The sequence below is a fragment of the Drosophila eugracilis genome, unplaced genomic scaffold (genome assembly GCF_018153835.1).
Source record: "Drosophila eugracilis isolate 14026-0451.02 unplaced genomic scaffold, ASM1815383v1 contig_2154, whole genome shotgun sequence".
NCBI classification, from domain to species: domain Eukaryota; kingdom Metazoa; phylum Arthropoda; class Insecta; order Diptera; family Drosophilidae; genus Drosophila; species Drosophila eugracilis.
Genome location: NW_024573038.1, coordinates 5,128,819 through 5,156,466, shown reverse-complemented (window position 1 = coordinate 5,156,466; position 27,648 = coordinate 5,128,819). Strand labels below are relative to the sequence as shown.

At 40.3% G+C, this 27,648-nt stretch overlaps 2 protein-coding genes across 2 annotated transcripts in view; one reads left to right on the top strand and one right to left on the bottom strand.

Moving 5' to 3' along the window:
* The window catches only part of LOC108114128 (elongation factor-like GTPase 1), a 76,000-nt gene that overhangs the window by 3,001 nt on the left and 45,351 nt on the right, over window positions 1–27,648 (top strand). The window lies entirely within an intron of this gene.
* LOC108114129 lies at window positions 27–27,313 on the bottom strand. The gene is made up of 5 exons (XM_017224901.1): window positions 25,518–27,313; window positions 3,814–3,962; window positions 3,651–3,729; window positions 1,443–1,593; window positions 27–1,345 (listed from the first exon to the last, which is right to left on the bottom strand). Exons 1-5 carry the CDS (start codon window positions 26,952–26,954, stop codon window positions 639–641), a joined length of 2,523 nt encoding a protein of 840 aa, XP_017080390.1. The 5' UTR covers window positions 26,955–27,313; the 3' UTR covers window positions 27–638.

Genomic DNA, 27,648 nt, shown 5'->3' with positions numbered 1-27,648 from the left:
ATATTAAAACCATAGGGTGGTAAGGATTTGTATTTTTAAAATAGTATTTATTTAACTACTAGTAAATGCAGCTTAGGTCTAAACATAAATAAGCAACTAAATTTAGGTTAAATAATTTCGGTGTTGGTTTTTTGTATTTAATTATCGTTTTGTTTAGTTGTTTCCTTTTAAAATAGTTTCCAGTTTCGCACCTAAACTATTCGTTTAAATCTTTAAATATTATTTTAAAAAGTTGAGGCCTTGTTTACGCTTAAATGCAAAACAAATTAATTAAACAATTAATGCGATCGCGCCCGGGCACGTGTAATTGTTTAATTAATTCGTAAATTGTTTTGTAAATAAATACATGTATAAATATATAAATTAAGAGGGGGCGGGCGGGTGTTAAGAAGAAATGCTGGGAAGAAATGCCAAGGGAAATGCCTAAAAACATGTTTTAAATTAAGAAAAGCTTAGCTAATTACGTTACGCTACGCTAGACGTTACGTGACGTGACGTGAACTTTATGCTTTCTCGAAGCCGTTCTCTCATCATTACTTCAGTCACAGTTGTTTTTTGCACAGTTTATAGTCGCCGGAAATGTCGCCTTGTGCTATTAAAATTTTATCTACTAGGATTGGTTGGTATTCCCGGAACTCTTAGTCCCAAATGATGCTCTGCTGGAACTCGACGACACGATCCCACGGGAATTCTGGTTCAAAGTCGTCCGTTTCGGGAAGCGATCGCCTGGCCCGACTTTCTATCGGAGCTTCCTCCGCCGTGGTGGTTAGTTCTGCATTCACGGGGACCGCTGGAGCCGCCGGTTCTGCTTCCTGTTCCGCTTGCAGAGTGGTCCTGGCCTCCTCCTCACCCGCAGGAGTACTGCTGCTCGGTTGCTCCTCGGTTCCAGTTCCCGATCCACTCGAAATTGCCTCAATTGGTGGTAAATCACCGCGTCTCTCGTTGTTCCTTCCGTAGTTGCTTCCGGGGAAGTTGTTTATCGAGAACTGATCCGGACGGAAGTTGGCAGAGCTATGGCTACCGCTGCTCTCCGGTCGGTTGAGGTACTGATACGAACTGCTTCCTCCATTCTGGAAGCTCTGATCCTGCGGCTGGTAGTTGGAGCTAATGGCAGAGCTTCCCGAGGAACTGCCACCGCCGTAGATGGGTCTTCCATAACTATCCTTCTGACCACCGACAGTAGTTCCGACCGATGGACGATAGAAGGGCTTCTGTAATTGATACCTCTTGGGTGGCTGGTTGCTGGGCTTGCGCACCGAGTATCCTGGTTTCACGCACATCATGCCAAAGACTCGGATTCCGGGCACGCTGGCATAAGTGGGTTGGTCATGAGCCATGGGTCCCTCTAAAAAATGCAATAAATTCCGTAAATAACTTATAGAGCAGTTCTTTTTTAAATTAATATTAAAAATTTTGTACAAATTAAAAATCTTGGTACATACCCATCTTGAAGTGATCGGGACAACGGCAGATGACCAGGTAGTGCGATTTGCCAGTTCGTGTGTTTTGGAGCGCCAGAAGGGACCAATCCTTGGGTGAACGGCATTCGCGCATTTCAGTGGTGGCCTCGCAGGTTTTGGCCAACGTTATGGCCTAAACATGAAAAATAAAGTTGGAGTTAAAAAATCCATGCACCTAGCCAAAAACTTTATAATATATATAATATATGATATAACGACTTTTCTAATATGTTTTTCTAGTGCAAAAAAAGTAAAACTTCTTTATGGCTTAAAAGTGCCTAGCCTAGCCTATTTTGTTTAAGTGCAGACTGTCTAGACTGCAGACTTGGTTTAATAGCCCGCCCATTAGACATTCACTTTGGCCCACAGGGCAGGAAAGAAAGTTACCCCGATCCCGATTTGGATCCCGATCATGACTCTAAATTGAAAGCTAGCATGCTAAACGCTATGGACAAGCTGTCACTTAATACGAGCTTGAAACCAAAGTAAAAGAGAAAAAAAAAAACAGGAGCAGCCAGTGGCCCAGGGCTTTGATTTTGAGATCTGCCAGACTTTAAAGCCGGTGGGCTGGCTCAAACACTTTGCTGGCCAAATTGCTCTGACTTTGGCCGTTCTGCTACGCTTTCAATTGGCCAACCTGATTGTCCTTTAACTGATTTACAGCCTGGGCTACTGTTAGTGCTCCTCGTCGAACGTTAATTTGATTGACTCTTGCGGCGCTCGTTTGCATGTCAGCCAATTGGGAAAATCTTTTCTTTCTTTTTTTTTCCTACCCATTTTCCGCTCGCTTCATTGGCCGGCATTCAGGTTAATGTGGTCCGCCTGGCTGTTCCAGTTTTTCCTAACGCCCCGCTCTTGTTTTCTGTTTTCCAGCTAAACGCATTTTCATAATTTGCTGTACAGTTCCGGCAAAGTGGCAAAATAGCAAAACAGCAACAGCAAGTGTTGCATTTAACGGTGAAGTGAAGTGTAATTATGACAATGTCTGACACTGCCCACACTCCATGCTCCATACTTCATACTGCACACTCCATGGTCCACTGTACGCCACCATTAAGCCATTAGAAATGCTTTTTATTATTTAATTTATTTGAACATTTTTCCAAGCAACGCCGTTCGCATTTATAACTCAATTAAACGTGCAGAGAATCAAGGAAAATCGGGGCGAAGGAGTCGATCATGGCCAGGCAATAAAGCAAATAATATTGCAAACCGCAGGCGAACCACACGGCCAAAAGCCCACAAGGTGATTTTGCAGCTGACCTGGCCAACAAACTGATCGTGCCTTCGGCTGTCTGGGAAGCAGATCCTCCACCGACCGAGAGTCTGTGCCATGGACCCAGAAATCAATTTTACGTTTCGGTGATCCAACAAATGAGCCTCAATTTCGATGCATTTGCAATGGGCGATCTTCCACTGATCAAATGATATACTGCTGGCTTCCAGCCTTCGTGTTTTTCATTAATTGACCACTTCTTTGCGAAATTCCCAATTGATTTCTGGGAGTGGTGATCTTAAACAGCACTCATCTTCTCTAAGCATTCAAATGCTACTCAATTTCATAGCTTATTTGGCGTGTGCAGCTAAGAGGTATTTATGTTTGTTCTCTGGAAATTTTACTTCGTTTTAAAAGGTAGGGAATGTAAGGTATTATAAGTCTCTTGCTTTCTATTTCTTCTGATAAATGGTTATCTTTACCGGATTAAGCTACAAAATACTCATTGCTCCTAAATTAGATTTTCACAATAAAAATACCTTCAGATAAACCCAATGCTACCATTTTCAATGACTAATTCCCGAGTGATTTTAGAGTTATTTCCTCAAAACGAAACTTCTTCCGAATTCCAAGCAATTATAGAAAATGAAATTCATGGCCTTTGTCTGTGATCTCAGCTATGGAACTACCAATAATCCGCCTCTACAGATCTCATCTTACATTAATTCATTTAAAAAGAGATCAAATCATATTTGTTGTGGTCAGCAGGAGATTTGAAACTCCCAAGAAGTCTAGAGTCGTGCCAGCGAGAAGCTGTAACTATACATTGAACTAATGATCAACCGAGAGTGATCTAACAAATGATCTAGAATTGCCTTCTGCCAGTTCCACTTTCGGTTCCCAAGAGATCCTACAGTCGTGGCCCGAAAGCAATTATCTAAGTAACTCGGTTGAAAAGGAGGGAATGAGCTTACCTTCTTCTTATTATCGCCAACCAATTTTGTGGTATGCTGATCATCTTCATTCAGACTGGCCGAGCAGGGATCACGATATCTGGAAGAGGATTAGATTTGCAAGGATTACTTAGAAGCTGGCGGCGGCAGCGGTGGAGTGACAATCCCAATCAACCAGACTCACCTTGATGGACAGGCACAGAGCGGTTGGGTGTAGTTCAGTCTCACGTAGACGGCATTACAAACTTGTTGAATGGCACACTCGGGCAGCAGATAGATGTGCTGATTGTGCGGATAATAATGATATTTCGTTGGTTTCGCTGTCGCCGTTTTCTGTAAAATGAAAAAGTGGTTGCAAGCGATGAGATTCAGCAGCTTCTGTTGATTGATGTGGCCAAAAGGGTTTGCCCTCCGCCTCTACTATCTTCACTATTTGACTAGCAATTAAAGTTGCTACACAGTGTTGCTGGCCAACTGGCAAATGTTTGCTCCTCGGACGAAAGGTGTCTTCTCGAGGCGTTACAAAGTGTTGTTTGTCTTCTGTTCTGCCAGCTCTCTGGCATGCATGAAGTGCGAAATTGACGCTTCCCCAGTTGCGTTTGTTATCCTCACATCCCATATGGACTATGTTTCTTTCCACCAAAAGTTTTCATTTCTTATGATGGGATGTTGGCATTTTTCGCAGAGGTTTGTGAAAGACATAAACTTATGGCGTTATGGTAGTTACAAAAGGTAGTTAAAATATATTTTAAGGTTGTAAAAAATCTGATTAGAGTGAAAATCAACAAGATTCCATTAAAAATCAGATAAAAAGTAAAGGATATTATATATATATTGTCTGTTTTTCTTAGTTTTTAATAACCTTGCTAGAAGTGAAAACGGTTAAAGTATAAAAATGCAAAAGGAAAAGCCGAGGGATGGACTCTTTCTGCCAGGCATTCAAAGCACTTTGAGTCGAGGAGAGGCGACTCGAGTTGAGTTGATTCGAGACGAGTCGGGCTTTGTGTTGCCTTGGCCAAAGCAGGTTAATGGCAAACGAGACCCTCACATAATGCCACACAAAATTGCTTGGCTCGCCTCGCGTTGCAACGCGCCTTTTCCGTTGAGGATGGGGGAACAAAGTTATTAAGAAATTGATGCAACTTGGAGGGGACCGCGTAAAGTCGAGTGTGAGTAGAGTATAATATATATATATATATATATATGGTCTGTAACCCTGGGTAACCGGGTAAACTGCCAAACGCACTTTTACTTGTAATTTCCAGTCATCTCCCTTTTCTTGCCCCCTTCCAATCCATTCCATTCTAGCCCACCTGACCCAACCCATCAGCCACTTCCTTCCTGCGACCATTTCCCAGTGTTTTCTCCAAGTTGTTTTTCATTTTGGAAAACTTTTGCCGACAGCAGGGGGAACTCAGGATACTCTGTCCCTTCATGTCTTTATTCCCCTTGTTTAACTATTAAAAAGTTTTGCAGTTTTGAATTTCTCAGCCTTTACTTGGCAGCTGTTTTTTGTTTGTTTGTTTGCCGTCATTTATGACACAATTGAAGGTAGTTTTCATTTCTATGTGCTCTACTCATATAACTTTTCCCTTTTCGGTATTTGTTTAATTATTTTGTAATTTGTTTTCTTGTCTATCAATGCGTGTAAATTCTTGGCATTGGAGAGAACGTGGATGGAATTGAAGTAAGGGAACCTAATGATTTCATTAGGTTAAAAAGGGAGCGAAAGCTTAAGTAAGTGAAAGAAGACTGAGAGGAATTAAGTTAATAGGAAACTTGATATAATGTATATATGTATATATGTCAATCTACTCTTCCGAAATATTTATAGATTTATATTGATTTTCTTTCTTTCCTGTTGAAAGTTAAGAAAAATACTCAATAAATAATAGAGATTTATAATAATACCTTACATTTGATTAATGCCTTGCTTATTCTTTCGTTTGTTTTTACTTTCCCGTTTGAAATTTTCCTGTAGAGCAGCTTTCCATTTGGCTGACAACTTATCGATCTAGTTTAGAGGCACCTTGAACCCCATTTTCCTTTTTCTAGCGCCCCAAATCGCAGGGCCAAATTCAAACAATTCCCTTTTCCTACTTAGCACATAATTGAACGGAAAGCATCTTTGGTTTAGGCCAAATTGCCAGGCCATGATCTGGCTAGAAAGAAACAAGGAATGAAAGAAACGAACGAACGAACGAACGGATGAACGAACGGTACTTCCCATGTCAGTCATTTGCCATTCAGCTATTCAGCCATTCAGCTATTCAGCCACCTACTGTCAGGTAGGACTCCTTTCTGGCAAGAGAGTGATTTACACTGACCCTGACCATTATTATTGAATTTTTGCCGCTTGTACTTTGGCTTTTCCGTTTCCCTATTTGGCGTCAGCTGGTTGTCGCTTCTGTCCAAATGTCCAAACTGTCGCCGCCAATGCTTTTGTTTCCACTCCACCACTACCACCGTGTTGCCTGTCTCTTTCACTTTGGCTAAGTACATTTTTAAATATTTACCCATGTACTGTATTGAGGTGGGAAAGGGGGTACGGAAGGCCCTAACTAGGCCCTAAGCCAAAAGAATTTTCCACGAACTGCAAATTAAAGCGTTTTGTTGCTGTATGTCCGCTTTTCACACAGGTTAAAGTTCAGCCGGTGGCAGTTAGCAAGAGATACTCCCTGGTCTCTGGTCCCTGGTCCCGGTCCCTCTAGGTCTTTTATTTTTTTTTCTGCACTCCCTGCCCACCCAAGTGCCACTTGAAAATCGTGTTCTCCGATGCCAGCTTCCTGCAATTTGGATTGCAACTCGGAGTCGGAATCTCTGCGCGACCTTTCACGGGTTGTGTTTCTTTTTCTGCACTTCGTGTTTTGGGTTTTTTACCTTGTTTTTTTTCCAGCGTTTTTCTTTTTGTATTTTTGGAGTGCCATGAATTGCGTTTTGATTGAAAAGAAAGTGACATTTCCGTTGATTTTCCTTCCTAGCAGCAATGGCTCTTTAAAGTTTTTCCTTTTATGCAACTCTTTCTTTCGGTTTTCTTGGTTGCTAATTTTTTCTCTATTTACCATTTGCCCGGCCAAATGACGTGGAAAATTTCGACTTCTTTCTGTTTGTTCCATAACAACATTGGTTGGTAAATAGCAAACAACAAACAGTAAATTGCAGTGGCAAGCGCAGAAACTAGCTATGTGCAACACGACGTATGCGTGATGTGTTTGCTGATGAATGCCTGGATTATTGACTTGTTTCGATGGCCATGATTGCCACTTGATTAGCCAACACTTGATGAGCCATTGATAGGGGAAATTTCGCCGAAATATGATTGCAAATATTTGCTTATAAATGACTGGGAAAAGTAAAAGATTTTAACAGCTTAAAATGGGAGAAAATTAATGGAAAAAAAATGAGATGAAGTGTAATGACCATTGAAAATGTTAAATAAATAGAAAATGTACACAAACAGCTAGTTACTGACTTGTTAATATGCCAAAGCAGTAGCTTTAAAAATATATTTATTACAAAAGATTATTAAAAATCTCATGTAACCGCCCCATAATCTCACCCAAACTATCTTCATTTTAGTCATAGACAATTTTCGAAATAACAAATTGCCACATTTTTCCTCTTCACTTCACAGCAAAGTTGATTTTCAGTGTCGGCTTTTGTTTTTCCACCTAACAAGCTTAGCTAACAAGTCCTGCAGTCATCAGCACTTCTCGGATTTCGGATTTCAAGTCCTCCGGGCATGTGAGAGCTTTTTAGCCAACGTATTTGCTTGTGCACCCTGAACAGGCGAATATATCTTGTAGCCGAGTCGCCATTTAGAGGCTTGATTTATGCCAGCAGCTCGAAATTTACTTTTAATGAGAGACAGCGGTAGCAACAGCAGCAGAGGCAGCCGAGGCAGCGAACACTGGAGCCAAAGTTAAACGCATGTAACTGACAGCAGCGGCAGCTTGTATCTATATATCTTGCAGATGCGAATACCCCGCCACTTGTTATTCAAATCAGCTTGAAGAGATTCAAGAAGAGAGTAGCGGAGTAAAGACAAGAAGGATAAAAAAACAGAGAAATAAAATTTCACCGCTTTGACTGCGGTACGTTAGATAGAGCTACTTCACAGGCTCAAGACTCTGGCTCATGTCACAAGACGCTCTCTTAGTTGGATTCAATGGGAAATTTGCATGGCTAAGGCCGCAATTAATAAATCATTTTCATTTCATTTTCATTTCGAAATTTGATTTAATTACGTGAAAGTCTTCGTGTGACTCACACCCACCCACTTTGACTGGGAAAGAACGGGAAAATTAGTTGCCATTATTTGTAGCTTTAGCTTTTCTCAGTTTGTTATTGTTGGTTATTTAATTTTATGCTCCAAGTGAAACCGAAATTTGTTTTTATTTTACAAGTACTTTCGTTCAAGTTCTGCGCCCGAGGTTTGTCTACCTTTTTTTTTTATTGTTATTTATAAAGCGTGAAGTTTCAAGTAGTTTGTCTACTCACGGATGTATCTTTCTTCTTTTTTTCGGACCTTTTTCTTTCATTTGACACGACAAGCTACCGAAAATCTTACACTTGCAGACATTTCACTTGAGATTTGTTTTTCCATCGCTGTTAACTGTAGTTTCTCATGCAAATCCCGGCACAAAGCCGTTTGTTTGTTTGTTTACCATTATTTATTTGTTTGTTTGCCCAACGCTTTTTCCGCTTTGCACCGGGCAATTGATAACTATGATCATCATCACTATGGTTGGTCATCATCATCCCGCACAGCATCCAACCAAAAAAATAAAAAGGTTGAAAAAAAAACCCGGTAAAAGTCATTCGCATCATCCAAGTCCAAGAGTGTGGAACCTCCAGCTGGGCCTTTTCCTCTTCCTCCATTTCTATGCCTTTTTGGCCTTTTGGTCTAGTGTTTTCTGAGTAGCCCCAAGCTCTCGTAAACTCTCAACACTCTCAAGTTGTTTATGTCCGCAGGTCGTAATTAAAATGTTCAATAAATCGTAGAGCTTGATTGCCGATTTTTTTCCCTCGTCTTCACAGAACATAACTGAGTAGTATGAGAAAAAAACGTAGCCTAACGGATGTGTTTGCATATAAAGTCAGTGCGATTGCTTGTAGTTCTCTTTATGCATTCTTGATTAAAAAACTTTCAAAAATTAATTCATTTATGGTCTTAAACTATAAAGTTTATAGTCTACATAATGCTCTTAAACACACAATTAAATCAAATGCAATGCGAAAATGATCATGAAAAATCCACTTACTAATTTTGATAATGTTAAGTTTGAAATTTTAATGGGGCTGTAAAGCAAATTTCAGGTAAGTAGATCTTTTAGCCTGGAGAAATGGCTTTAATTAAGAATGAATAGAAAGTTATATAAAAACTGGCCAACAGACCATTAAGGCTTTAAATTGATTTAATTAAATTTAAAAATATTAAAAGCTAATATTAACATTAAGAATTCCTTCTCTAACATTTAACTTTCCTAGCAACAGAATCATATTTCCCATCCTTAGCTAAGCTTAAGCAGCTGCATTGCTCTTTAGACCCATTTCAGATCTTTTCTAGGCATTCAGGCCGCGAATGCTGGCCAAAGTTGGCCGCTCTTTGTAGATGCGGCCTTCTGAGCTGCGCATGCGTAACTGATATCCATCTTAGGCGGTGTTACAATTTTTTGTGTTTTTCTGCGCTGCTTTTTTTTCTGCGCATAACTTGTCAAACGGCAAACAAAGGTGGACCTGTGGTTTGCCGCAGCGAGATGAAGATGATGATTACAGATTCAGATTGTAGGAAAAAAGGCAGCAGCAGCTGCACGGGAAAATAAGATTTTAAGTATTAAAGGTCATAAAATATATGTTACTTAAGCCTTTTGGTTATATTTATAATCAATAATGTCTGTATAAGACTTAAGATATACAAATTGTATACCGAAATGTGAAAGTTATATCCGAAATCCACAAAAACTGAAACTTGGATAATCCAAAAAAATACTAGTTAAATATTAAAAGTAGAACATTTATGATATCCATAAAATTTTTAAAAAAAAGTTCTTAAAAATGCATTTAAATTGAAAATACTCATAGGGCTTGTTATATAATTTCCACAACTTCAAAAATAAAATGCATTTTTCCCTGTGCACTGAGAAAAAACCATGATGCATACAAGGCAATTACATGATTTGGCTGGCAGTGAAAAGAATAAGAACTAAGAAGAATTGTTGAATAATCCAAAGGCAGCAACTACATTCCATAACCAATTCGAGTTCCATAACCAAAGACGTGTTCATAATTGTCATCATCGTTGCGATGCTGATGATGATGAAACTGAATCGATGTTGGAAAATCAGAGGCGGAATTGGAATCCGTTTAATGTGTCAACCGCAGAGCGAACGTTAATTTGTTCTAATTTGTCTGTAATGCCATTCGGGCCAAGAAAGGGTATTTTTATGTTTGGTCATAAGCCCTCTTGGTCAGTTGCTTATGTTAGAGTTACATTTGGCTCTAATGCCCTGTGCCGTAATAATAATATTTAAACATTTCTTGCCTCCATGCTCGTTACTTGGGTGTACTTTGTGTTTTTTTTTTTTTCAAACCGCTGCTGTGTTGGCCGAGTTTATTGTTCTAGTTCCGTGGCCACCATCGGGTAAGCCATCGTCATCGGTCCGGTCGTCTCCTTAACAGTTCTTTCGGCTCGTTGGTTAAGGTTTGTTGACCCTTTAATGAGTTTAAATACCAGCTATGATATGGTCTTTAATGCACGTTTATGAGTTACTCCGAGCTTGACTCTTATTTTTTTTTCATTTTTTGGGACACTTTGTGGGACAGAATTAATGTTGCTGCCATTACGGTAACGATTCGGTCATGATACCCAAGGGAAGACCAACATTAGCCGGTGATGTTACGATATGCTGCCAGCCGGATGCTTGGAGAATTTTTTTTGTAAACCGGAAAAGGTTAACATTTAACATTTGGAAAGTTTTAAGTGAATTATTTTGGCTATTTTTTGTGGAAATAAAATACTTAAAAGATTAAGACTTTGAAAAATAAATCCATTTATATGTATTACCAACTTTTAAGCTATGGAAGTGGTTAAGAAATCTTCTAATTCTTCTAGTTTCCACTTTTGTGTTATAATCTGAGTTAAGCTTATGTTAATCTAAAGTTGCCTTGAATCTATAATTTTAGATTAAATTAAAACCGCTTTCAACCTTTCTTAATAAAATTCTCAATCTCATTCTCCTTTATACCACCCCTTTCGTGTAGATTTCGATTAAAAAATCACTTTCTTCATTCAAATCTCGATTAGCTATCACTTTCTTCGGCGTTCTTCCGCACTTAACATATAAAATAACTAACCCAAATAGGCTCCACATAGAAATCCCACCACTTTTCGTGTATATATTTGTTCAAGGCAAACATGTCGAACAAATTCACTTTACGACGAGAAGAGGAAAAGGTGTAAGAAGCGAATCCATAACCATTTGATGGCCTATACTTGGGGTCTGGTCATTTACCCCGAACAAAAGGCCGGCAAAATGGTCAAAATGTTTTGGTTTGTTTGTTGTTATTGCCGCTTTTTACCGCTAAAACGCATAATAAACTCTACGCCAAACTGGGGGGGCCTCGGCTTCTCCTCTTTTTTCGCTTTAAGCTTTCAGCCTCCTCTTTGTTTTCCCAAATCACGTACTCTATATGGTCATTGTGGTGAACAGATATTTACCTGAAAGATACAAAAAAAGAAGGTAAAGAAAGCGAAATTAGTATTTGGTTGTGTCAAGATAATGGTTGAAAAATTCAGACAAAATTGCAAATAAAATTGAGCCAGAGATAAATAGGTAATTCTTCACTTTAATTGCACTTTAAATGGTATAATCTTACCCGGAGAGTTAACAATAAAAGTAATTTCAAAGAAAGCAAAAATTGTGTGTTTTTAGGCCAGAATTAAAAAAAGATTTCAGCATTTTTAATAGTTTAAAAAATTATAAAAATTGCTAAAAGCCTGTATTATCATATTCATTACCTATAATCATAGGCCAAACTCCTCACAGCTTTAATCTTTCGACATTCATTAAGCAATCTTTCGCTTAATGTTTATACTTAAACTTAAATTATATGAGTAAAGATTAGTTTATGTTTTGCTTAAATAAATCAAGTAAATCTTCAATTTAAATACCCTATTTGTTACAGAATTCAAATATACTTAAATGAGCACTAATTTAAGTGACTCGTTAACTTTCGAGTTGGATTTGAAATTAAACTGGGAAGCAGCCACAGAATGCAAATAATTCTTTTGTCGGGCCTAATTACTGCACTTGTTTGCTTTGTCTTCTCTAATATAATGTGCAGTGGGTTCGTTTTTCTTTAGTTTTCCCGACATCTTCTTTGGTTTTTGGGGCCTTGGGGCCAAACACTTTCTTTTATTGGACTTTCTTTCGTTTCTATGGTCTGCCTTTCCTTCTGCCTAGCCTTGCCATTTTTTCTTCATCTTCTATTTTATCAAAGTAGCGCACATTGCACATCTCATTCACCGCCTCCTTGGCACGCCCCTTCTGCCCTGCGGTTACGTTTCGGCTTTTGTTTTGCATCTGACAATCTTTTTTTCGCATGACTTTTTCCAAAGCAACTAAAAAAAAAACAACAACAACAACGACGACGAAAAAAAGAGGTGAGAGATAAAGATGCCGACATTACGCGCTTTGCATTTTCCATTTTCCACTTTACATTTTTCCTTCTATCAGTGCGATGTGTTTTTTATTCGTTATCTGTGTTAATTATTAGCTTCCGCCTCGAAGGGAACACGCTGCAGTGATTCTTCTTCTACTGCGGTGGAATTATTGGCCCGGCTAATGTCTGTATTAGCCAACTGGCGGCAGGTTGCACGAGCTTAGATCGGAATGCGAATGAGTTTCCACGTATCCGAGTTGGGGTCAGGGAAAAGTCGCTATAGAGTTTGTCATTCATGATAGAAGAAGCTCTTAGAAATGGGAATTTTCAAACTCTACTAACTTAGCTTAAATGATTTTTTAAAATTTCTAATAAAGTTGAGTACTTTTCCTCATTATTTTAAGTGCAATTATCACGGTAAAAGTAAAAATTACAAAATTTAGTATTTGCTTTTTTTCATTAACTAACAAATCGTAAATCTATTTTATATTTAACCCTTAAAAATACACTTTTCCTAGCTAGTTACTTTACAAGTTGCACTTTTAACAACCGACAAGCATGACTAATGTTTCTTCGGCTGTAAAAACTTCAAGTCGGCAATATAAAGCGAATACCTTTCCACTTTCATAGACCTTTTCTTGATATTCTTTTTGTGAGCAGCGAGAGATGCCAAGTGCATAACTGCAAGATACTTTGATGTATCTGGCCAGAGGAGATGGACTCACCACTCTTTGGTCATTTGTAATTTGCGACAAATTTAGTGTTTTGTGCTCGTAGAAGGCAATTTTCACAGTCGCGGGCAATTTGAATTTGCATTTCGTGGTCGCCGGACCAAAATGGACCGAGGAGATTCGATTCGTTTGGTGGTTCGTTGAGCTTAACAGTAAAACCAATCGGCAGCCGAGAATGGTATCTAATAGATACATGGCTCAGCTCGGCATTTACAGCTATCAATCATAATTAAGTGAATGATAATCAAAATGGACAGCATTATGAAAGCTGCATCTCTTGGTTTTCTAACTTTTCTGACTCTCAGTTTTGGTCTCGGTCTTGGTCTCTGGTAGTCTATTCTCTATTATTATGGATAATGATAAAGAGCGGCAGATCGAGCGGATCGGAGAGTCTAGAGTCTGGGCTCATTCTGCAGTTCGTTCCATCTCCATCTTGCGGCACCGTTATGCAGGTCAGCCCTCTTTTTCTTCTTCTTCTTCTTATATTTTCCCCTCAACTGAAAGATGCAACAGCGGCAGCAACAGCTCAACCTCATCTCGTATGCAAACGCAGCGCATTCCTGTAGCGATACGAATGTATCTTGTATCTAGCATTGACATGCCAACTGCTTGGATGCTTGGATGCCTGGCTGCCTGCTTGGCAAATTTAGCACGCTATGATCCAAAGGCTAGCTAGCAGGCTGGATGGCTGGCTGCCTGGCTGCCTTGTATTTTAGCTTTCATTTTGCCAGGTGACAGCCAACTATGAGTGGTTACAAGGCCCCCAGTTTGAGACTCTTTCTCCCATTCTCCATTCTGCCGGCACTGGCAGGCACATTAATTTAATAGTTGCACTTGCTTGTTGCGCTGTAAGAGATACGCACACGTTGAGATACTTTTTGCTTCACCACCATACAGCTCCATAGAGCTCCATAGCTCCACCGCAGGTCCGTTGGCGTTTGTCGGTTGTCGGTTGTAACCGTGGCTGGCTAGTTGTCGCCTATCAAATTACCCAACTCCGCTGCTCAATTTCGAACCGGCAGCCAGCGGCCAGAGCAGCCAAGGAGGTGAATCTTCTGTGGAGATGGTGGATGCCACCGTCGGGTCTTGACCAAACGGGCGGATTGAGTCCAGCGAATTGAGGTTTACGCGTTGGCGTTTAACGTGTTTTATTGGGATTTCATTTTGCAAACGGGATATTCTATACCATTGTGATATAATAATGCTTTTTTTTATTTCTCTTGATTTATTTGGATCTTAAAAACATTAATTTAAAGCCTCTTTAAGTTGGAAAAAGGAGTATTTGGATTTTAAACGGGAATTTCTTTAGCATTGTGAAGTCAATGTGGACTTTCCGTACTATTTTGCATTTCTTAATAGGTTGGACTCTTGAAAACCTTAATTAGAGACGACTTTATGTTAGGATTAGAGGAAATTAATATTAAAATACATTTCCTTTTTGCTTTGAGACTAAACTTCTTCTGATTCCTCGCTCTATAATGCCCTATTAAACTTAATCAACTTTATGGGATCTGAATTGACTTTAGAGTCACGGTTTTGATTAGCCATTCCTTATGGCTTTTACTCGCTCTTCCGATTTCCGTCAAACTGTAATATTAATGCCTTTGCTCTCTTTTATTTCCTACATATCATTTGAATAATGGAACAGCTTCATTTCACAGCGATTCGCTGCGCATAAACCTGTCACAATCGGTGGCATCCTCATTCACAGCCACATACTCAATCCTCGTCGTCATCGTCATCATCATCATCATGAGTGTCCTATGGTCAAATGCAACCATTTGAGATGCGGACTACTTTGTTGCGCCTGCCCATCATCCTGGCCATATCCATATGCGAGCAGTCAAACTCGATATTGCCCGCCTATGTAAAAAATGTCTAGGGCGAGGGATTCGCTCATTAATTTTCGCGGCCTTCCTTGGGGTCCGGTTTTCGGAACCACACTCCATAGGACCGGCGGAGTTCGGTGGATGCTCTCTTCTGACGTTGATTGAAGATGCGGTCGTGTTATGGGTGCCTGGGAACCTGGGCAACTCGGCCAGCTTTTGCCTATGTCTATGCTTTGTGCCTTCTTTTTTTTTTTGCGCCACAAATGATTAATAAAAGTGTTCAAAAGTTAAGTTCCACTGAAATTCAAGCTTTTCCACTTTTCCGCTGCTCTGTGATCTTTGAACTCAATTAGTGTTGTCTGACCAGGAATCGCCAGGAGAGAGACTACCACAAATGACACATATTGGTCGGCGTGGCTGGTATCTTGTATCTTGTGGCATAAATTTCCATTTCAAATGCCACGCCCACCGCACACGCTTTTAGCCCATAAAGAAACTTTTGCTTTTCGGTTGTGTATGACGACGATGATGATGATGACGATGATAAACTTCGATGACTTCATGATGATAGGGGCAGGATATGAGAACTAGTGGCTGCAGTTAGAAAGCGCACTTTTGGGTAGAAGAAAAAAGAAAAAACCTCCAGACACACCATAATTGAAGCCTGCCATTGGTTTTGTACCCTTTTTGCACCATTTTGCTATTTGCGGTTTTCCAAGCCACTTACTCCGCCAACTTCTCTCCACCCAAAAACTATCTGCATTCGTTGACCAACTCAATTTTGTGTTGGCAGACCAAAAAGGAGTTTTGCGGCTTTTGGGTTGCTGCGTTTCTTCGTGCCCAATTTGTTATTTTAATGATTTCGATGGAATCTTCGCACATAATTGAGCCGAAGTCCTCCTCTGCGAACTTCTGTTTCTGGGAAAGTACGAGTAGCTAGTCGAGACTTTTGGCCAACTGTTTACCCGGTGAAATATCTGACAAATGACCGGACAAACACTGCCAAACATACACAAATACAAATTGCTTTGACACAACCCACAACTTTCTGAAGTTGCTGCAATGCAATGTAATGCCATCAACAATATTTATCCATGGAACAGCGGTAAGCACTTGTAATATCCGCTGGCAAAAGGCTTTCCAATGGGTTTTCTTCTATCTATATATCGATATGTGGCTGTCTGATTTGAGTCGAGTTGGGCTCGAGGAGTTTTCTTCTTCACCAGCCAGCAACCTCCAGCTGCAGTTTCGAATTCTATTTTCCCATTTTTTACCCTCTGCTGTCTTTTTCTCTGTTTCGGTTTTTCCTGGCCATGGAAATTGACACTCTACCGGCTTGTTGTGGCTCGTTGTCGTCGTCTCTTATTAAAAATTGTGTCAAGTTGTCAGCAGCAACTGCAACAGAGGCAGCAACAGAGGCAGCAGCAGCAACATCAGTTGTCAGTGTGCCAGTGTTGGCGGTAGATGGCCTAAAAAAACATACAAAAAGACACATCTAACGTATCCAACCTGACCACTCTAGCTGTAAGTGGAGTTGATGGAGTCAAATGAATTTCCAATTTTCCACAGCTAACCAAAAGAAAGGAAAATGAAAATGTTTTCGGATTTGATTTTCGTTGGTTGTGTTTGTCGAGGAGATTTGATTGAAATATGAGCAGCTGTGTTGGAGTTTTAAGATCAATTTCAGGTTGATTGAGAGATTGGGAGCTTGTATATGGGACTTTAGACTAATCCTATTGTTAAACATTTAAAAGGAAAATGTAGGGTTTTTTAGATATTTAAAGTAGAATAATAAATAGCACGTATTCGTGTTAGATAAGTTCACTTTTCAGTATCATAGGGCATCTTTTAGTGACTTTACCATGTGAATAAGTTCAGTGGACTTTAACTTTTGTTTCATTTTCATACATGAATATCTATTTAAAGTTGAACTTTTTATTCAGGCCTTTCTTTCTGGTTTATCTTTGATTTTTATATCCAAACTCTATCATCAGCCAAGTGCCATTAATTTTAATCACAGATGAGCAATCATAGATCTACAAATTAATTGCACTTTCTAAAGAAAAATATGAGCAAAACAAAGAAAGCAATCTGGTAATTTGGCGATGAGCCATAAATTCGAAAAATCAAATCTCGATTTGCGGTCGAGAGCAACTTTGACCCCCAAAAGGTCTGTGGGCCAAACGTTAATTCGGCAATTTCTATGCTCGCCTGCAATTAATGGGAAAAGATGGAGTTTGGAAGTTTGGAAGTTTGGAATTGGAAATGGGAAGAGGGAGAGAGACTTTCCTACTTGAGTCGTGGAACATGCAACCAGCATTTTTCTTAACCCACTCAAAACTCGAATCCCAAATCACTCCAGACACTCACTCACGACAGGTGAATGCAATCAACGATTGAAATAATGTCGAAAATTGTATTTTGAATGGCAAATCTACAATGCCAAGCGTTTATAATGCATCTTTTTTTCTGCTGTTTTTCTGTTTAATTTTTTATTTCCAGCTGATTTTAGTGGAGCAACAACTTTTACTCTAGATTGCCGGGGTGTTGGAGCTGTAAAATTTATGACTTGCTCCGTAGAAAGTGCTCTGGGGGTGTGGACCAGAGGCAGTATCTTCACTATATATCGTGCAAGGTTTTTCCTTACCAGATCCTGAAATGTTGGTAACATTTCCATGGGTGGCATTTGGAGGACATTTAAATTGCTAATTCGTGGGCGTGTCCCCCTGACTTTGGCCTCTTCTTCAGGCTGCCAATGCTGCAACTTTTGCTACTGCTACTGCTGTTGCTGATGTTGCTGCTGCATTTATTTATGCTTTCTTGTTTTGCTTATAAATTGTAATTCCTTGTCCTCAACTTGAAATGCGCAAAAAGTTTCCTTTTACTTGCCTGGGCGGGGTGCATAATTTGTTAGGTCTAGAGGTTGCTCCTTGGCATCGAGCTGGGTTGCTTTATGGCTGCCGCTATGTTATAAAATTGTTAACAAATGGCCTGGCTTATCGCTGGCCAGGAAGCTTATGGCCCTTGTAATGGAGATTTTTTGGCCTTTAGTTGGCCAAATGTGAATTTGAGTAGTGGCAGTCTCTTTAGTTAGTAGAATATTTAAAGATGTTACATTTGGCCTTTCTTTATTGATTTGTATAAATTGGTGACTTAAGATACATTGCTGTTCCCTTTAGTAAACATAATTAAGAAATCTTTCATAAATAATTCTAGATTAAGGACAACTTAAACCATTTTTCCCTTAAACTGAAAGTATCACTTTTAGGAGTATCTAAGTCAACCCTTTAGCCAATTCTTTTAATATATATCTTCTTAGTCCTGAAATATCCAACTAATTTCGAATTAAAAGCCACACAAACTAAACCAAATAATTCAGATGGTCTAACTAGCTTGCCAACGAGAGCGAACCGAAAGCCACAAATTGAGTTTGGATATTTTCTGCTATAAAATTGCTTGAGGATTTCTTGTTGTTTTTGGTAAAAGTGCATTTGGGTATTAAATTTATAGACCATAAATGCTGAAAACTCTGGATACCCTCTCGCTATTCTTATAAATTATTTATCAATTTGATGTAGCAAAAGGTAGCAGCGGCAGCAGCAATTGAATTAGCCATCAAAATGGCAAAAACAAAAATTGAAAGAAGCGGAAAATGCTGGATACAAAACCATAGAAAAAAAAACAAAGAAAAATGTGATTTAAATGCAATTGGTTTTCCTCGACGCTGTTGTTGTATGTACAATTACACGACCTAGAAAGCCAGAGCAGCAGAAAGTTGCCAGAGAGCCAGAAGAAGAAAGCCAAAGACGTTGGAATATCTCGTGGCCAAAAAGTTCGCAAGACAAAGACACAAATTCGATGGCCAGGATCGAGAAGAAGCACAGATGAAGATGAAGTTCGAGCGGGCCAAGGCGGATGAAAGATGTTGGAAGTATCTCATAGGTCGTTTGGGTCTTTGTAATGCAAATAGCTGCAGTTGTTCCAAGAAGAAGTCAAGGGGGGGTATTCGACTTGTAGTAGAGACATTTGCAATTAGTTTGCCAAATGCTGTGAGATCTTAATTTGGTCGTGAGTCGTTTTCGTTGTGGGAGATGCCAATGCTGGCCGTTCATCGTCCTACACATTTTTTCTATCCCCTCAGACAAGGTGTCAGGTTTGTTTTACCCAAACTTGATGTAGTTTGTTTTTGGCAGTCGCCCTAATGACTATTTACACTCTCACTCTTTCTCCTTGGGTCTTGGTGGAAAAGCGTTCAATGGAAAGTGCAGCCCTCATTAGTATATCAATGTCTTGTAGCTGCACGATCTGCTTGATCTTTGCTCAACAAACGAAGGGTTTTAAAAGGGGTTTCCCCATGTTCCTTGAAAAAGATTTGATGGGGTTTTATATGTATTTGGGTAAAATATGGCCAGAAGTCGTGCGGTCAACCAGAATGCGTGGTAGCTATTTGAATATTTCGGATATGAACTTTTTTGTTGGGTTACCAATGTCGTGAAAAGGGACATTTTTAAGGGTTTGGAATATGTGAGTATACAAAGTTAAAAGTTAAAAGTATTCATTGATCTCACCAATCCTTCTACTTTATCTCTGCAACATCTTTTCGTATAAAATTAGTTAATAAATCTTATTATATGAAAGTCATCTCCTGACTGACTAGCTTCTTCATTAAAGTTGAGAAATATCTTCCATCTCATTTGCTGATGATCTTGCTGGGATCTCTAGGTTGTCTCTCCATAAAGTAATTGAATAGCATGCGGCGAGATAAATGCCTAGCCAAATGGCCAATTCTGGACGCTCGAGTCATTGCCATAAATTGCGAATTGTTCGATAAATTATGGAATGGGCACAGCAAGCAGTCCCAGCTACCCAGATACCAAATAGATATCCGGTCCGGGTTCTTGGGTTAATTGAAAAGATGCTTCCACATCTATTTTTACTCTTGCTTTTTTCCCTTTCTTTGCTCGCCTTCTTTTTTTATGGCCTTTGTTTTGGGCTTTTGTTTTGTGAAATTGGCCCGGACCCTTGGCTTGGATTTCACTTTTCATTTCGCATTTCTGGGATTCTGCTTTATGGCTGGTCTCTCTCTCTCTCCCTGATGATGACCAATCAAAGAGAAATAATTTTCGTCGGTTGGCCAAATAAATTACAGTTATTAGTGGGTGAGATTTTTTATTCTGTAAAATCCACACGCCCATTTCCCCAACTATAATTGCTAGTAAAAGTTTTAATAAATCATCACAGAGAAACAGAAACAGAAACAGAAAACCCTTTCCCAAAAACAAAAACAAGCAAGTTAGAAAGCTCGACAAGATTGGCGGCGGCATCTCGGCTTTCTTCTGCCCCGCCGGATTGTATTGAACTGGATTGGATTGGATTGTCGGATTGCATTGTTCGATTTTTCCTAATCATATATGAGTGCATATCTCTGCCCCTTTCTCCGAGACTTCTCAGCTTTCTGCATCACTGCTTTCATTTGCATTCGATAGCAGCTATGCAGCTTCCGTTGCACAGAGAGAAAACTGATATCAATATCGCTTTAACATTATCATTTAAATGTTTTGGTTTTGTCTTTTAAATTGGTAGTTAAATTTATGATTTGGCTAAATTTGGATTTGTGTTTTTAAATGATTAAGCTTAGCTTTTACCTAATGAGTCCCTTACCATTTCTTAACCAATTAATGGCTTTAGATTTAGATTTTCTCTGAGTGACTGCAACTTGCTACCAGTTTTTCATGGCATCATCATCATCAGCATAGTCTCTGGTTAATCATCATTTCAGCAAGAGCCTTTCCTTCTGAACAATCTGAAATTAGCATAACTTTGGGCGTCTAATGTCGTTGCTCTAACGGTCAGCTTCAATCATCTCTGTGCCGGTATGTGTTTGTGTTAACAAGCAATTGATAAAACAAAGCGGTAAATGTTTAACCAAAACATGTTCCTATAAGAGGTAAGCCCCCTCCGCCTCTCAGAGAAAATCTGTGTTTGTGATGTAATGGATCATGCTCAGGGGAAAATGCTTGAGCTGAGAGTTACGGGATAAAAGAGTTCTTGATGTCTGAGGTGTTGACTTCTCGACGGGAGAGCTATAAGCTGATGAGGCTTTCGAATTGCCAGGGGAAATTTGGTAGATGTTTGCTGATGTCGGAAGTCGGTATCAGAAGCCACTTTCTAGAAGGAGATTTTATGTTTGACTAAACAAGAAGTAAAATGGGAAAGTCTTACTCCGCGTATTCGCATACCTTCTAAGCCACAATCATAGACTTATTTCAGCTGTCATTTTCCACTTTCAATTAAACGTACTAAACGTCAAATTTCCATGGTTGATTTCCCCTGTATTTTCCACCCTCCAACTTTCTTGGCTTGGCCTTTGATCAGCCCACACACACGGATCCACTGTGATGACCACAGACAGACCTCGATAAGTGCACTTTGCCATGCTACTTCAGCATGTCAATCATCGGCTGACCAAGTCACGCCTTCTTCCGCTGTCCACATATGTATCTATATGTGTATATAGGGAAAATCGGCGGCAGCTGCCGATGTCTGTTAAATTGTTAGACAACAAATTTCACACTCTTTCACGAACCGTAGGAGGGTTTTCCTTTTGTCTTTGATTTGGCACCGCCTTCGTCTCTTTTCTCTTTTTAATTTTATTTCTTTTCGTTATGATTTCTAGAAAACCACATTAACTGCAATTCACTTTTTTTTCTGCTGAACATAATTTTTCATGTTTTCCATTCGGTTACATACTTGGCTGCCAAAGCTGTGATTATATGCTCTATGACTTGTGAAATTGTCAGTGTCATTGCTATTGCAACGAGGCACGAGTCGAACTTTGGTTGAGAGAAGAAAACGCCATCGAAAGTTCGTTTGAAAGTGATCGAATTGGTCTGGTTACCATGGTTAGTTGGGGAAGAGGTCATATGGGTATAAAGCTTAGAGCTAACTAGCCGAGTAAATCTTAAGCGGAGTGTCTAGGTTAAGTGAAATTATCTAGTAATTTGAAGCTTTCAAAAGAAATCCATTTAGTGAACTAGTTTTTTGAGTTTTCTTAGATAATTTAGTTATTTTTGCATTCGCTAATAGTTTCTAATTGGCTTGCCTAATTTTATTCAATTTATTTTAAGTAAATTGCTTTGTTCTTTTCTGCTTTTTCAATTTTTAGATTTAACCAATAGGAAAATTACTATTTTATTTCAATTGTTCTAAAACTGATTAGCTATAATTATGATTGATTATGATATTGAAGAGCTCTGAAAATGTAGGTATTCCCATTAGATTAGTTCTATTTCTTATTCAAAAATCTATGCCGCCTCAAAGTACCCACCTTAGGTAGAACCCATCATACCCTTGACTTTGCTCAGCATAAAACTGCAGTTAAAATTTCTTTTAGCCTCATTGTATGATGCATATGGCAAGGCTATAATTAATTATTATGAGTGGTGGTCTTTCCAAAGCTTTGGCTCATGCCAAGCCTCTGGGCCTTCTCATCCACCCCGATAATTAGCCGAGTTGGAAGCGTGAAAAAGTCGTATGTTGGTGGGTTGCATCACCACAATTATGTGGATACTAAAGGGGAAACTGAGGAATTTGCAACTCATGCGAAAAAGAAGATCCGCAGACGGAATCAGACATGACCTAGCCATAGGAACTAGCAGCTAACGAACTAACGGTGCTTTGCCCTCTATAATTAAGCACAATCGGTTTGTCTATACAAATCAAACAAAATACATTTCGGTCTTTAGCCTCGTTTGCAGTTCTAACTCGATTGTGTGTTTCGAGAAGAAAGCGTGTAAATTCAACTGGCAGCGAAACAGCGAAACAGCGAAAGTTTTCCCCCAGCTTGTATTATTATTTGTATGCAAATTAGCAAAGAAACGAACCCCAATTCTTTTGTTGGCAATGTAACAATTAGGCTTTCATCTTTTGATTGTTGCCTAAAAAACAACTGACTTCGAAAAGAGAAAAAAAAAGAACACAAATATATTTAACAATGTGTTAATTACACGCGGTCACAGTGCTAAATCTAAAACCAAGGCATTCTCCTGCTAGTTTCTTCTAACTCTGCGGTAACCGTAAACAAATCTGCGCTTAATCGTTAATTTATGATATTCCTAGCGGTAACCGACAGCCGGCAATCAAGACCCAACCCCGAGCTTGACGCTTCGCTGATCAAGCGTCATCGTCTTCTGGGTATTCTCCACCTCAACTGACCATCATGGGTAGCTCATAAAGTTCTTCTGATGAGCGCCGTTGTCTTGAGCGGCATTGATTCGATTTTATGACCTTTCGAAGCCCATTAACATGCTGGATGCCCGACCATTGAATCGTAATTAATGATCACTTTTCACTCAGCGGTTTTCAATGCGTTTTGTTTATTGAATGGAATATTTCCAAGGGTCAACTGTTGGGTGTAGCAGGTGTATGCTGTGTACGGATGAAAACTAGCATTAATTAACTGCTTCTCTTCTGCGGAAGCCAGTCGTATAATCTTTTATTTGGACAAGAAAATCCTGTGTAGTACACCAGATTAGCCATCACCTAAGCTAGCAGATTTGAGAAGCGCAGAGAGAGGCGTTGGGAGAGTGTCTTTTTGCTTTAATCAAATCCAACATCCATGGGAACCACCTCATGGGATCGGCAATGAAAGGCTCGGGTTAACTTTCCCCGGCTTAACTTTCTGGCGGGGAACTGGAACCCAAGCCTAATCCAACTCATTCTTAAATTCCACAAACATTCCCAAGTGCGGCAGGCATAATCGGATCCATCCATTGACAGGCCTTACTTAAAACGGCATCAAACGATGCTAACCGCACAAGAGCAGTTCGATTAATCTGCAGTTCGATTTAGCCAGCTAACAAACAATTAAAGTCTTCATTAGACTGGTCGGTGTGTGTTGGCAACCCATTTAGGTGCGGATATGTGACTGCCATTTTAATTAGGCACACGACCGGCATAGAAGAACCAGTGACTCAACCACCCATGGCCAAGTGAAACATTTTCATTTAGTTTAATTCTTTTCTCATTTCAGGTAAGTCCACCAGGCCACTTAGAATCTTTGCAACGCCAAGTCAACCTGTTTCCGTGTTCGCTGGGTAAGTGAGTTGCTCAACCTGTCGATGATGTTCGGGTAGTTGGATACTACTTGGGTAGATGGAAGCTGGGCTATGTGTGTCGTCTTGCATCGATAGTCGATCGCACTATGGCCATAAATTATGTCGTTGTTTGCGCAGAGTCTCTCAAATGCGGAGACTCAAACGCGAAGTCATTCCCGGCCTCTACTACCAATCATCATTGTTAGGTGCACATCAAAATTTATAGGTCAGTAGTGGCAACAAATTGCCAGACATTCCGATGCCTGCCTGCCCAAATCATTGCCGATCCTCCACTTAGATGCCCTCCATCTTCATCGCTGTCTCACTGACTGCAGTTATCCGTCTTGACTGTATCTAATAAGGCTTGACCAGTTCCCTTGTCCATGTCATCATCCAAAAAAAAAAAGCGGAAAACAAAACGATACGCTGCGAAACCAACCCAAACAAACTGACCCACTCAACAATTGTATTGAAAGTTTTCGGTTGCTTTTCAGCCTGTTCCCTAACCCCCTTTCCCTCCACCAACTTATGACAATCGATTTGCAATGGAAAGCCAAAGGCCTGGAGGCGCTCCATTTATAACAAGTGGCCAGCTCTGGCTGGCCAACTATCCAAGTCGGCAACCCAGCTGTACAGTTTGAGAAATATTAGAATTATTGATCTTTAAATAAAGACAAAGCCTCATTAGGGGATCTTAAGTACCTATATTGGTTTAAAAAAAATCTTTAGTTATGAGAAAAAGTTTCTAAAAAGTACTCTTCGTATTCAATGAGTTTATTCCTTAACTAATATTATGAGAATCGTAGAGAAAGGACCTATGGAAATTCATAAATGTTATCAAAAATTTGCAACTTTAAAACACGAAAATGGAAAATTTCTATTTTTATTTTATAGTTTCCCCGCTTACAATTTCATTACTTTTTTAAATTTTTAACATTTACACAAATTTATTTTCAGTGTATTTCTAAACTTTTTGTGGCTCCTACTCTGCCTTGTTGTTGTTGCTGTTGTCATTGTCGTTGTCATCGCTTGTTGCTTTGTTGTTACAGTTTGAGAGTCAAGTTGTTCCAATAATTCTGCATTTGACATTCAACGGGGTTTTGCTTCGGTTCTTCTTGTTTTTGTTTGCTTAGCCCGAAACGGTTTCCGTTTTTTTTTTGTTTTGTTTTTTTTTTGTCCAGAGATGTCTCTGTCCTCTGGTCTTAGCCCATTGTCTTGGGAAATATATATCTAGGCTTGTCAGGCGCTTGCCGCCTTTCCCCTTTCCCCTTTTCCTGTCATTGCTAATTAAGCCAAAGAAGGGGAAGAATTTTGGAAAGGAGTTGGCAGATTCCCTTTGTGCGTTCTTAAGAAATATTTTTGTCGGTATTGGGTGTATTTAATTTATAAAGAATTTAATAAATTTAATGGAGAAATCTTAATATTCTATAGAGATCCTTTATAAAGTGAAAAATGTTAATAAAATAAGAAAGACTAAATTATCCAAACTTTAAAATAGAGAACCACAATTTAAGTGCTCAATTTATATTTTTCATTTCTTCCCAAGAATACCTCTTCATGTAAACTCACCTTATTATCCTTATTGGCGGCTCCAAGTTTCTGCTGGTAGTACTCCTCCCTAGCGTTCGTGTTGAGGCTGTCGATTAAGGCCGAAGCATTGACATGTCCGTCGTAGACCATGGTATCCTGTTGGTTGCTATAAGTGGCAGGAGTAGCACCGGATCCTGCAGCTGCTGCTGCGGATGAAGAGGCAGCTGCTGCTGCCGCTGCAGCCAGTGGAATATTAGCCTGAGGAGTACGGGTATACATCTGCTCGATGGGCAAAGCAGGAGATGCTGAGTTCGTGGTAGCTGAAGGAATTGACGAAGAAGACGGATTGGATGAGGAACCTCCTCCAATTGAGGGTGTCACCTTTTGCAAGGGTTTCGATTGCTGCTGCTTCTGCTGGAAGCTATTGGTGGCTAGTTTTTGCTTTTGAGTGGTGCTACTGGCGGTGGCAGTGGTGCTGCTGCTTGGTTTCGAGGCTGCTGCCGCATTAGCAGCTGCTGCACTGACACTACTTGGACGCTGACCTCCGCGTTTCAGGGCGGCGGTGACCTTGTGGGCGAAAGGTCGCTTGGTGGCCCTATTCTTTAGTTTTCCCATAGTGGTCAAGGTGCGCTGCTGACTGCCCGAATTGGCGGTGGTTGTGGTGGTGCCATCGGCATCATCGGCCGCCGTTATGGCCGCTATATTGTTATTCGATCTGGCAGCCACAAACTGATCATCGGGATCGGTGGAATCGGTGAGGGATTCATCACTGGTAGTCGATGCCTCCGATTGGGTGGTCAGGTTGGGTGAAGTGGTCTCTCCCTCCTCATCGGTGGCCTCCGATTCCACTTCCTGCTGACTCACATCCGTGGTCGTTGGCAGCTCCTTCATTATGGTACTCATGGCAGCCTGCTCGTTCATCGTATTTTGTAGTTCCAGCAAAGTGGTTTCGTCTAGGATTAGAGTGGGATCCGTTTCAGCTTCGGTGGCTCCAGTTGGCGGCTGAGTGCTCTGCTCGAACTGCTCCTGATCTCGTTCCGTTTCCGCTTCCGTTTGTGTTTCTTGGGGAGTGGTACTGGAGGTACTACTGCTCCTTGAGGATGTGGCTTCCTGTCGGTTAAACTGCTGCTCTTCAATGTCCAGAGATTCCTTTAACCTGGCCACACGCTCCACAATCCTGGCCAGCATATCCTTCTGCTGCTCAGGCAGATTTTTTGTATCCAGCTCCAGTAAGCGATCATATTTCCGGATATTCCTCTTTACGGTCTCAATGTCCGCCCTGGTTTTGGCCGAAGTTAAGCCGGGTGGGGGATTGGGATTGGAGCGTGGTGACTCCTGGAAATAGGTGCGTGCCCGGCGATTGCTGTAGCCCACCAGTTCGATAACACCCGGATAATCCGCCGAGGAGCCAGCAGCAGCGGAAACAAACGCAATCAGGGCCATAAAGCAGCTCCAGGCTGCACTTAACCGCACCATTTTGACCAAGATTGCAGTTTCGTTTTCTTCAGGTTTCTATTGGCTAAGACTTGGGATTCTTAAGCGATCTTGCTTACTATTTTATTTTTTGATTCTCTTTACTTTTTGCACTCGCGATTCACGTTCGGTTTTTCTTGAATTTCTCGTATTTCACTCGCTCTCGTATTAGTGTCAACTAACAGTAACTCCAAATCTTTGGCCACACAGACACACACGCGAAGTCCAGAGTCAGGAATCAGTATCTTTTACCAGCTGGCTGGGACACTTTTTATTATTTATCTAAGTTTATTTTTTCTCTACTTTTTTGGGCCACGATCCGCTGACTTCTAACGTCGGATTACAAATGTTCCAGGCCGCTGGATGGCAGCGTCTTTTAAAAATTTCCAAGCGGAAAACGCGGCGCAGACTTTTCTCCCAACTGGAGCTTCGGTTTGGTAGCTTCTTTCACCAAGTTCATGGCCAGACCGGTTTGAAGCCAACATGTTGCGCGCCGCGATTGCGATCGTTGTCGCAACCGAAGAGCGGAGAATCCCAGAGAATCCCGGAGAATTGGAGAAACATAAATAGATATATACGTAGAGAGGTGAGAGAAGAGCGCTTTCTCTGTGAATGTTGCCAGCGTTTTGGCAGCGAATGTTGCCAGGGCCAAATTGACAAATGAAGAGCGTTAATTGCAACATGTTGCTGGGCGAAG